Source organism: Drosophila erecta, unplaced genomic scaffold, assembly GCF_003286155.1.
Source record: "Drosophila erecta strain 14021-0224.00,06,07 unplaced genomic scaffold, DereRS2 tig00000055-arrow-pilon, whole genome shotgun sequence".
Classification (NCBI taxonomy): Eukaryota; Metazoa; Arthropoda; class Insecta; order Diptera; family Drosophilidae; genus Drosophila; species Drosophila erecta.
In genome coordinates this window covers 16,768,179-16,780,702 of record NW_020825200.1, presented here as the reverse complement: position 1 = coordinate 16,780,702, position 12,524 = coordinate 16,768,179, and the positions used below count along the sequence as shown (strand labels likewise).

General features: G+C 41.6%; 1 protein-coding gene across 6 annotated transcripts in view; it reads left to right on the top strand.

Moving 5' to 3' along the window:
- LOC6542437 (rap1 GTPase-activating protein 1) overlaps nucleotides 1-12,524 on the top strand; it is a 79,387-nt gene that overhangs the window by 27,291 nt on the left and 39,572 nt on the right. The window contains exon 1 of one of the 6 annotated variants that reach the window (XM_015159352.2): nucleotides 5,125-5,590. The exons of the other annotated variants lie outside the window; for them this stretch is intronic. Coding sequence (XP_015014838.1) covers nucleotides 5,517-5,590 — 74 coding nt within the window. The 5' untranslated portion in view covers nucleotides 5,125-5,516. Of the gene's footprint in view, nucleotides 1-5,124; nucleotides 5,591-12,524 lie in introns of those variants that run through there. 6 annotated transcript variants of the gene reach the window in all.

Sequence of the window (12,524 nt, the reverse complement as noted above, 5' to 3'; positions counted from 1 at the left end):
GAGAGGGAAAACAGCAGGACAGGAGCTCACTTAATTGAAAAAATTAACTCCGGACAACAGGCAAGTACAAGTAGGCAAGCGGATGAGACAGAGGTTCCTTGAAATTGGCTTTAAAGGCGTGTGCCAGCAAATTTCCATGGAGCTCGCAAACACAGGACATTCGTACAGGACACACAAAACACCCAGGACATCCAGCTTTGAAAACGTCCAACTTCGTTGAGCGACGAGTTTGTTAACGTTGATGAAAGAATGCTACCGCTATGAGTAACTGTCTGTCTGGTCGTATACCCTATATTCTTAAAGGATATGTTACTATCGCATTTACTCAATTTTTCAAACATTTTTAAAATGAATTTGATTATACTATTGTTATATCCATTAGGCTCCAAAAGAACACTTATATTAAACGGTATAGAACGACCAAAAGCTCTCTTTACGGTTTGCAGAGTATCTAAACTGCGTTGAATTTAAGATGACTTCAATTTTCCCTTTTAACCAGTCAGTCTGTGTACTTGTAAGGACTCACATCGGTATCCTTCTCCTTAAAGCCCACGCCCTACTCCTTTTCTGGCAGAGTGTTCACAATACATTGTAGGGACACTGCACTGTTAATGTGCATGAGAGCACTTTCTGTGTGTGCCCACTGTCTGCGATTTGCTCCGGGGCCCGCATGTTGAATTCTTACTCCTCTTTTGGCACAGGCTCAACTTTGCCATCGTTTTGGCTGTTTAACCCCTCAACCTCGACCTCATCGCTTTTATTGGATTCCCATTTTTCAATGCTATCTGTGAGATGTGATCGAAACCAGTTTGGCCCGACATTCGATGCCCAATATGCAAATGTGGCGAGCAAATTAGTTTATTCGAAAACTGGTGAAATTTGCCGAACGATTGCCTGAATTTCCTGGTGCAGAACCCAAACATGATGCATTCTAATTATGCAAGAACTCAGCCTTTCTGAATTGTTAATTCCCCGCCAGCAGTATTCTTCCACCGTGTTTTCTTTGCTCCACTCCTCGGCAAAAAGTTGAAAAGTGTTCGGTGCACTGAGCGAAAATAAATGCTGAATGGGGCTGAAAGGTTGTAATGTGGTAGGGGGCTGCTTAAATTTCATTAAATGAGGAAATTGTAAGGGTGAATTAAAGCGGGGGAGTGGTAAGGTAGTCGTGTGAACCTGTTCAAGTGCTTCGCTTGTTGTTAACGTTGCTATATCAAATGGATTTTTCTTGGCAGAATCGAATACAAAATACCCTAACTCTCTTACACTTCTCGATATTGTTCAAATGTTGTATAACAATCAAGTACCAAAGGCGCTAACTTGTATATTCGATATTTTTTTCAACTCCGTGTCTTTGGCGCCTACACGAATATCCTGTAGAAGAATCCTGTCGCTTCTGTCAGTAATACCCATTTATAACCTCACGTTGGCTTACGAAGCTTCTCGCAGGCAAAGTTGATATAATATCCTTTGCCCCGAGGAGCGGACAAAAAGCGCTGACTACTCTGCCTACAACAGCAACAACAAATACGACAGCGACGATGACGTTTTAATTATGTGTGCCTAGAGGAAAAGCGGAAAAGCGGGGGTTGATTTAGGGGAAAAGCCGAGACACTCGCGAGACAGTTTCAGCAGCATTTTGCATTTTGCATTTCGCATTTTGCAGCTCCTGAACTCGGGACGAGGCTCAACTCGGTTTGTTAATTTGCAAAGGGTTTGGGGAAATCGGGCTAAAATAGGTGGTGGCTAGGAGAAGACGATAGGAGTGGGGTGGCCGGGGAATGAAAAGTGAATTCAAAACGGAAACATAGCAAAAATGCGCCAATGCAGCAAATTCTTAAGTTTCGGGAGATGGGAAACTGCTGTAGAAGGGGTCAGTGTGGAGTCCATACTTCATTACACTGAAATAACTGACAATTTAAATGTTGGTTTATATATTTTAAATGTGTTAAAATATTTACGCTTTTTTCATGCATTTAAATTACCCTCGTCGGATTCCAGCAAAATCTGTGCCCTGTATACTTTAACCTCCCTTTGCTCTATATTATTTTTATTCTAAGCATTTCAGGCAATTTAACAAGCGTAGAAAAAATGCGCCATTCTACATATGTAATGAAGCACACTCACAAGCAAATCAGCGGGAACGCCATTGGGAAGTGAGAAAAAATAATTAAAGTTTTATAAAATTATAAGTTGATGGGTATCAAGTATGTCATACATTTTAAAAATTTTTTAATACGCTCTTTAAAATTAATTCATGGCACACATATTATTCTGCCCTCAACTGTGGGCATACACATATACAATCAGCAGTAGAAATGTTTCCAAAGGGTGTCGTTGTCGCTCCCGTTGTGGCTGTTTCCCTTACCCCCTTTCCGCCCCCTTGAGTGGCCTTTGGGGCTGGTGAAGGGGGTGTGCAGGGGCGGAAAAGAGGGGCGGTTGGGCGACGGCCTTCCCCAAGCAATTCCCATTCGAGTGAGGCCTCCACAACGTGGGTTAATGTACTTTGCTGCAGCGGCGTCTGCTTGACTGACAGCCTCCCTTAACAGCCTCTCCACCACCCCCCCCTTCCACACACCACCCACCACAGAGTCCAACTGAATGGGAAAAAATATACAGAGCCGTTGAGCATTTCTAACATTTAATTTCGTTCTGCAATTGCGGAAATTTTCATTGAAATGAATTAGCTATTTCGTTTTTTGTTTGGCCTGAGAATTTGTTTGTAAAAGGGGGCGAACGAAGTCAGTTAGTCATGGGTTAATGTCTGCTATCAATGTCATGGTCAGTGGGGGAAAGTTTCTGGAAAGTTAAAGGAATTATTCAAATAAATTTTATGATTTTTACTCAAGCAAAAACTAGGTTTTTATTATTTTATAATGCATGGTGCCATTAATCACATTTAGCTGTCACCTATTTATATTATTCTCTTAACATATCTTCGTGAACCACAGTACAATACACCATACTCATTGTTCTTTAAAATCCAAGTTACCACCTCCTTCACAACCATAAAATGCATCTCCTAATTTTATGCGCAGAATTCATTTGTAACCTAATTTTATAGTTTATTTTGTCAAATTTTCTACGGTTTGTTGCTGCCAATTGCAACATATTAACCCTCATAAAATTATGTAAATTTTTTATTAAAAATGCACGTATCTGGCCAAAAAAGGTTACGAATCAAACTCTACCAATTGAGCGAACAAATCAAAATGAACAAGAGCGGCACAAAAAATTGGACCAGAAATTATAAATTCAAACTAAAAAACTGCTTTTTTTTATACTCACCCCTGAATGCCAGAGACAGTGAGTGCGTTTTTTAGGGTTGAAGGGTGAGGTGCGTCCCTTGCATTCCATTCCCCATTCCATTTTTTTCCCCTTTGGGGTGAGAAACGCGTGCGCAGGCGCCTTTGACACCTGAGATGACAATTAGAATAAAATAACAGAGACAGGGTGAGAGAGGGAGAGAGCCGAGAGAACCTCGCTTTCAAGTGAGCTGCAAATTAAAAAACCATAAAAAGCTGCAGAAAAAAATTCTTTGGAGAGCGAAAAGAAAAAAATCTGGGTGGAGTGCGTCGTCGACTGGCGACATGCGAGTAATTTGCATAATTCGAAAAAAGAGAAAAGAAATAAGAGAAATAAACTAGCCAAGAAGAAGCGGCAGCAGAAAGTGAAGTTAACGAGGGGAGGAAGCCTAGAAGCGAGCCCAAAGACGCTGATTATCATGATTATGTACGCAAACTCACACTCGGCACAAGAAACCAACTCGGGACAGGTCGAAAGACAATAGAATTATGAGGTGTTGAGCGTTGAGTGACTAGCGGAACGACCATTAAACCTCAGCCAGGCAACAGACGGGGAAGAGAGGGAAATGCTTGTATGTACGGGGAGATGCGTATCTGAGGCCCTAGGAACAATAGATAGAAAGTTATGGCCAACATTGAAAACCCCAAGATGAGGAGTTGCACTCCAGAAAGAAAAGAAAAAACAGAAGAGGAAAAGAAAAATAAAAAAAAAGGAAAACTAAACGAAAACACGGTTAATAAAGCGTTGCAAATGAGAGCAGATCCGAAATAGGTTCAGGTAAAATTTAGAGCTAGGCAGTCACACCGGAGGAAGTGAAGCGACGGCTTGTCTTGAAGAAATTGAATTGAATTTTAATGATAAGGTTGAGGAGTTACTGATTAGTCCGATCGTAAGCATTAGGTCAGCTGTTGCAGGGCTCCCACAGAAGTGTACGCAATGGGTGTTGGCTGTTGAGGCAACAGATGAACAGGTCTCGAAGAATAACTTTAATTATTGGCTAGAGTAGGGGTTCAATTGGGGTAGGACATTAGGGCATAGTTAAAGAAAACATCATCATATACTCGTATTGAGGTGTGTATTGAGCCTTGACTATAAAATACTAAGCTAAATCTAAATCATTCAAGCTACCCTTTACTTCCTCCTCACTGGCAGTCCGTTCACTTGATATCACACCCCTTGCCGCCCAATATCACTGCAATTTTGATATCTGATCTGTCAGTTCAGTGAGCCTGCGCCCAGTTCAGGTGTTAATGACTTATTCTACTGCTCACAAAGAGATGGACAGTCCCATTGTGTTGCGTGTTTTGCGTGTTTTGCATGTGCGACCAAGTTGGGTATGAAATTGTAGAAGAGAACTCCCCGAATGGAATCGGAACCATAGGCCTATTGTTCGGAGCTGGAAATGGACAGGGGCCAACCCCAAAACGAAATCAAACATAAAGCCAGGCCGAGCCTTTTCTGACATGCTCGTATCCGGTACCGGCAGCAGCACCAGTACCGATATCACATAATGATAAAGCCAATGGCTTGATAACGTCAGCTCAGGTTCACACCGAACATAGAACAGTGTGAAATCGGCTCGGATCTTGGCAAATAAATATGTAAGAACATTTCATTACTATTAAGTTAAAACGTGAAGTGCACTAGCTGCCAGCTAACATAAAAACCATCACAATTATAAAGTACGATGATACCATGTTATATGTTGTGTGATCGAACATGTTCGTGTTTCTAAGCCCACTGTGCGGCGCGATCGAACATGCTTCAAAGCGGGGGTTGAAACTACAACTCCGAAGACCTACGACCACTTTTGCCACCGCACAGAATTCAGTTTGAAAACATTCTTCGTGCGGCTAGGTTGTACATATAATCGGGTTCCGTGTCGATTCAGTGGGTCAAGTTCGCTGGGAAAATTACGAAAAAATAAACTGCGAAGCGAACATAGCGAATGTATCTCGAAGATAACGAACGAAGACATTGGAATTAAACAAAGTTTAGTTGGTCGTGCTTAATGTTAACACTACTGTGCAATATCTACGTATAAATTCGAACGAATATATTAGCTCAAAAACTCGAAACTACCTGCTCTTGAATGGAAAAGGGCCAATCTTGACCTAACCAAACAAAAAGAAAAGTGAATTAAACCTATCCAAAGGAAGAGAACACATCTACCTGTCCGAGAATCTCAAAACTGATCTCAAAACGAAAACAAAATGAAATATCTAACGAATACACACAAGGAATCCTACACACTGGTGGCCCGAAAACGCTACATGAAAAATCTGCTGTACGTATGCATTCTTAACAAGGATATACCAAATTTCTGAGTTCCATATTCAAAAACTGGCAATTGGATTGTAGACCTTTGAGTTGCGTTCTTACACAATCGAACCAGGTTTTTCATTTCAAACCATTCAACATTGATCTCGTTTCTAGTAATTTATGTTCGCCTTCATTGGCCAAACAAACCCCATTGATTACGCTTCAATATCTTGGCATAAATGTCATGTAAGCAAATATTGACAAAATTCCCTCTATCTCCTATTATGTCTCTTTATGTCGCTTTGTGACATATGCAAAAATTATGCAAATTGTTTGAATCGCCATTTGTATGGGGAATGGGCCTTAATTAGCCCTGTCTGCCTGCCAATAGTGCACTCGACAGGATTTCGATTTGGATTGCGATTGGGATTGGCATTGGGAGGAAGTTGGGAGTGCGCCCTAAATAAGCATAATGCATTATATATGCAAATATCCCTCACACCACTCGTGTTTTTTTTTTCGCAAACTGCCAAATGTCATTTGTTTTTCGGGGTTTGTTTGGTCGGCGTGAAACGCAAACCGCACAAATCGCGAATGAGTTATGGATTATCGGGATGTAACAAGGGAAATCTAAGACTCTACAAAGGTGCCGTTTTCCAGCACCCTTAAGGCTAAGGAAAACCTTTTTGTCAGCTTCTTAGGCTGTTTTGTTAATTAAATTTATGATTAATGAATGATGGTGTTGCTGATGATGATGATTTTCCCATTTCCTTACCCTAACAGCTGTGTGAGAGGGGTAACGAAAAAATTGCAGGGAAAACGTGTAAGGTGATATGGCTTAACCCTTTTGTGAGTTTTTTGTTTTCGCACCCTCGTTAGGCGTTCTTTTTGCGGATTTATTTTTTGCAAGTCAGCTAAGTCAACAGAGGAACTTCTGTGACTATCAATTGGCTGCGATCGGGCACAAAATCTATAAATACGAGGAAACCGTTAAGCCAATCCCACACATGCATATCCGCCTGGCCAAAATGGGCATTCCCCTCAGGGTCCAAGATCTCGCAGTGGAGTTCAAACAGTGCGCAGACGTGCAATCATAATTTGCCCAACTACAACTTCAACTCTTAATTTTTATGCCCGCACCCAGACAACTGTTTCCGTGGTGGCGGCGGGGGATGGGTAAGGGGAGGGGGATTCGGGTCTAAACCGCCGGTAGTAAATGGTCAAAAGACATGCAAGCAACAGCAGCCAACATAATTAGAAGCCTGCAGTTGTGGAGGAAGTTGCATTAGCAGGCAATCAAAATAAATCGAGGCGTTTTATTGGATGATGAATGTGGAAAACGCGCTCAAATCGCGGGCAACATTTATGTACACAAATTCCCTCGTGCATCACGTTTGTTTTCATCTTCCAGCTAATCAATATAAGTTAGCATGATTGCAATATTTAATATCATAAAATAAAGTAATTATGCAGTGATACTCTGAAAACTCATAAACTCGGTTCATTTCAGACTAGGCTGCATAAAACGCGCGCAAGTCGCATTGAAAACGCTATTACTATTCCGTTACTAGAGCTCGCATTAAGTTCTACGTTATTAAAGCTGTTAAAGAAGTAATAAATTCAAACCCACAAAATGCAAAGCCAACATAAGTGAGCCCCTACTAAAAATATAGTGCTTCGGCAAAGTCGCGTGCGAGTCGCTTGCTAGCACTTCCCTGCGGTTTTAAACGCGCTACCAGCGTGTTTATCCCCGAGTGCGGTAATAATTACTCGTCGACGTTTAACCCACTAACACAGACTTGCCTCACATTGGCAATTAAGCATTTAATTTAATCAGCTCAATACGGCCATCCATCAATCGCGTCGAGCCGGAAAGCAGTCAATCCAGCAGTCCAGCAATCCCTCAATGTCGCATCTTTGTCAGATTTTAGATTTTCGGCTGTGGCGGAAATGTGTTGCGAATTTCCACCGGGGCGATTACAATGGGTAATGTTTATTTTTAGTGGGCCGACATGAGGCAATCCCGCTATGACAACCCACATCGTTCAAACCGCTCGGCAATAATTGGAAATTAACGAGACCCCGAGGCGAAGATTTGACACCAAAGATTGCAAGTCGCGACCTTCCCGTTGGCGCCCACATAATATTCGAGGAGTTGGGGACGTTGGAGCGGGGAAGTTGTATGCCGACCTATTAGCCAAAGTCACAAAGCCATAAAGCTATGACTAAGGTGTGTGAACACGACACCTGGCCAAAAGGAAAAGCGCGCCAAAAATTTTGGTCAACGATTTTCGGTAAGGTGACAAAATGGGGATATATGGAAATGGTGAGCTATACTTCGGCACGAGCAATATGAAGAAGCGCGTGCCTTGCTCGTATTAATTCCAAGCCAAGGAACTCCGCTGCACTGAAAGAAAAGTTTAAGCTAGGAAGATGCGATAACTAGATATTTAAAAAAAACTTCAAACCACATTTGAAGGTGTTTAAAAGTATGCAAAAAATATGTTTTCTTTTTATCCCATATCTAATATAATTTTTAGTTTTTAAATGCGTTTATTAGGGATCTTTCAGTTGATGAATCATTTTTTCGAGTGCAAGATAAAGATAAAGGGAAGAAGGCCAAGACACAAAAAGAGCCTTCCGTGGCCTTATAAATAGACATGCTAACTGACTGAATGACGCGCTTCATTAATATGCAAAGTGGCTCAGCTGGAATCGCCCCTCCCCGCCGTCCAGCCCCCTTTGCTATCTATGTAGTAACCCACCTGTAAGAGGCATTAAAAGTATAAACGCTTAAACGGTTATTACCAGCATTTTTATGCTGCATTTGCACTGGCCAAAACGGGAGGAAAACATGGCCAGCAACAGGTTGTTCTGAGCCCCCCTTTCTGCAGTCCTCCAACGACAGCAATTGCGTGTCAAATTGAACTTGACTGGCGAACTAAGTGGGGGAATCGAAACGTAAGAGGTGGGGAGGAGGCTTCTTTGGGGAAAGGTGGCCGGAATAAATGGGTTGTTGACGGTGCTCTGTCGCCTTTTTGGAATATTTCCATATATATGTATGTTCTGCATATTTATCAAGTCTTAGCGTAAAGCTCACGGAGTGGACGTAATTATGCAATGACTCTGTTGGTTATAGGGGAAATCAACATGGTTCCTTTTAATTGAAATAATTAGTTGGGATGTAATGGTATTGAATAATAAGAATAGCTTAGAGTCAAGAAACTTAATGATGAACTTTACTTTAAGCTATCTAAATAAAAGGTTACAGAGGGTACAGCATCAGTTGAACACTCTGCCAAACATACCAAAGGTCATTTTTAACTGTCCCATTTGAAAATCATCCCAAGTAAGGCATTAACCTCTGCCGTTATGATCGTTTTATTGCCGAGAGTTCCTGGCCTACAAGAAAAATCACAGACCTTTCCCTCTACCCTCATCCCTTCTTGCCTTCAAAACTGGCAGCAATTTGGGTCTACTTAGTTCCATAATCTCAATTTAATTTTCAGGGGATTCTGGGAAAATCTTTTCCACTGACCGCACACACAGCTGTTCCCGGTAATTTTCTAATAAATATTCCTTATCCTTGGCTACACTTTCACTCAAACTTTCTTTCTGCGATCAGGCAGCAATAAATTTCCTAAAGCTGTCAGCAAATAAAATGAAAAACAAGTTCTGCCAAGAAAATGTCTAGGAAATTGTGTAATTTTTACCCCAAAAAAAGTTAAAATAAATGCGACGGACGATTAAAAATATGTAAATCAGGCAAGAAACACGATTCGACCGATAAAAGTTTTTATTTTTTCCAAGGCGTCGGAGAAAACTTTTCCGGCAAATTTGTGGCTAATTTATGAGACCAACGCAGGTAGAAAGAAAGGAAGGGAAATGAGCTGAGTCTAGAAAGGTTTGGCTGTACCTGGATAAGAAAAGGATATCATCTTCGCAGGACTTCGAGTGTCTGGAACGTGTTGCATTTATGAGGTTGAACGAAAGGGGAAACGGGTTCTTTTTATGTGAGTATTGCGCAACCCCCTTATAAGGATTTCCCTCTCTAACAGACAAAGGAAAACTGGGCAGCGGCAAGTTTTCCACCCGGCAGCGGAAATGAGAAAAACTTGTGCGCGAATCCTTTTCGCTTGCATCTCAGCGGCTGTCTTGGAACTAATTTTAATGACAATTCACGAGGCGCGGAAGTCGCGACATTCTGGATAATGTGAAAATAGGCAGAGGGAGGAACCACTGGGCAGGCAAAGAAATGGGGTGTGGCCATCCCTGGAAATGCAGATTTTCTATTTCCCTAAAATACATCTTCCGCCACTCATTTCCGCGGCTACTTTCCCAGTGGTTACTTCGCAATGTTTGGCAGCCATTAATCATAAACACATAGAACGGCTTACCATGCTGAAATGGAAACTAGAATCTGTGACTAGAATCTGATATAAAATCCTAATACCTTAGGATACTCGTAATACTGCATTTTAGACTTGTGCACCTAAAAAGCTCTTCACCAAATGGGAACGTGTTCAAATTGATCATTTACTTTTCCAGGCTCTTACCCTTTTGCACAAATTAAATGTTAATTTATTGCCTTTTCCACTTGGTTCTTAGTTTAATTTGCAGGGGACATTTTGGGATAGTATTAATTACAGGGTGCTGCCCTCATTCTACGCCTGACCGGTACAACGACCCTTGCAGGACCTAACTTTGACTTTTTGGTGCCATGCGAGTATGCGAGTGTGCGAGTATCCTTTGATATGTCGCCTGTCCGCTTATCGGAGCGAGTGCATCGCTCCCTGCCTTTCTCCCTTTCTACATTTCTACCGGCCATTTCCCCGCTTTTCTCCAACTGCGATGCTATCTGTGAGTGCTCTAGTTTCCAGTTTGCCTGACCCATTATTAGCTGTGAAATGCATGAACGTCTCTGTGTGTCCTTTTGTCCTTTGGGACTTGATTTCCTGGACGTTGGACATTTCCTGTAATTTCTCACTGGGAAATATGGCAAACACACACACCCATCAAGTGGAGGGAAATGTCTTTGGAAAAACGTTTCAAATTAGCGCCTGGGGAATGGCCAAAAAGCAATGTTTAAAAGAACTTGACTTGCCACAGAATGACATTTCCCACTGCGCCGCAGTGCAAGGTGTTCTTTTCGATTCGCTTCCTGTGTTTTTTTCTGGATTTTTTTCCAGCTCAGTAAAGTGTTTTTCCCACGTAGCATAACCGCCATTCTTTGGGAATATATTAACCCAAAACTTTTGTGGAAATAATACTCTATGTACTCCTAGCAGTACCCTTTCTTCTTGGATTTTTGAAGCCATCTATCTTTTGCTGTCAACACCGCATGGCTTTGTTCTTAGCTCTTCTGTGGGTCTCGTCGTGGTAATTGTTTTTCTTTACTCAACCACCCAAAACCCCTCCCCATTTTTCCACATCTTGCGGCTAAACTTTAAACACGCGCAATGCGCTGCGCATGCCAAATGAGTGGAGAGTCTGAAAATAGGGGGTTTCGGTGGGTGGTGCCCATAAATTTGCATTTAATGAACATTTTCGAAAAGCCCTAGAAGATGCCGCCCCTCCAGAATTAACGCTTTTTGTATGTCTGTAATGGGTTTTAATTATGTGGGTGGTTGCATATAATGAGGTGGCTAAATGAAAAGATTTTTTCAGCGCAGGCGTCACCGCAGTACAGGAAACGTATGTTTGGTGGGTGTTTCTCTTTCTTTTTTTTTTTGGTTCAGAATGAAAGAAACCTACAACTGCATCAGATTTCAGTATAACTGTAGCTTAAAACCCTATTCGCATCACATCATCACCGGCCCATTGTTGGGCCATTTTTGCAGTTGACTTCTGCAATCCGCATCCTCGGTTTCACCCTCCCTCTCTTCAGTCGGCGATTTGATTTCAGTGCCATTTGTCGAACAATTCATGTGAAAAATTGTCATAAAAATGCTATAAAATTGTTTTCGTTCCGTAATTTGAGCGAGCTACTACAATAATAGTTATAAAATCTGCGAATGCATGTTGCACAGCTTGTAAAGCTTTAGAAAGACGAGGATAACAAATAATTTGATTTATGCAATGGATGAAGAGCAGTAAAAACCATTGATGAATTGGATTTTATTGCCGTGGAAAATGGGTTAAGTTCGGTGGGAAATTGTGTGAAGGTTAAGTGCGTTTTATGTTTGATATGGGGCTGTAAAATAATATTTTTCAGCTATAAAAGTTCTCAAAAGAAAGTAAAAACTGTGCGCTTTATTTTGTGAGTTAATAGTATATCTTTTTTTCACTACATTTATGGCAACATATAATATCTTCACTCATATCCAATTACCCCCAAATATCACTTTCACCGCCACTTTGCTCGCAACACTCTTGAAAACTATCAACACGCAGTCACATTCGGAGGAGTCGCGCCCTCCAACTTCAATCAGGCTCATCACAGTCGTGTTTTTGATATCCTTTTCCCATAACTGTCATCATTTCAAATGCGAGCTCCATTTGGTTGGCAAAGGGAATGGGTAGGTGTTAATTTACGAGTGACAGGCAGGGAGCTCCTCCTGTTAAAAATAAACAGAGATGTGCGCGGGCGAAGGGATTCTTCTCGACTATTTCGGAAAGTGTGGAGCAGAGAGGCAGCTGCAATAGCAGCAACGTCAAAGGACATTGCACAACATCAGGGTAAACATCCTCCTTTAAGTTTTATGTGTTCATTTCGAGGCGTTCGTCGTTTGTATGTCAACATAAACTTCTCAAAAAACGCAAGAGCAAGCAGCTCACAAAAAACATGCGCTAGTGACAATAAACTCGAGAAAAATATGAACTCGCAACTGAACAGGAGAAATATGTTCAAGAGGCCACTCATAATTCTGAAAGAGTGCGTGAGAGCTGCTCGAGATGTTGGAAGAGTCAAAGAAAAGGATTCAGGATATGCGGAGAGTTCTTGACTTTCAGACGAGCAA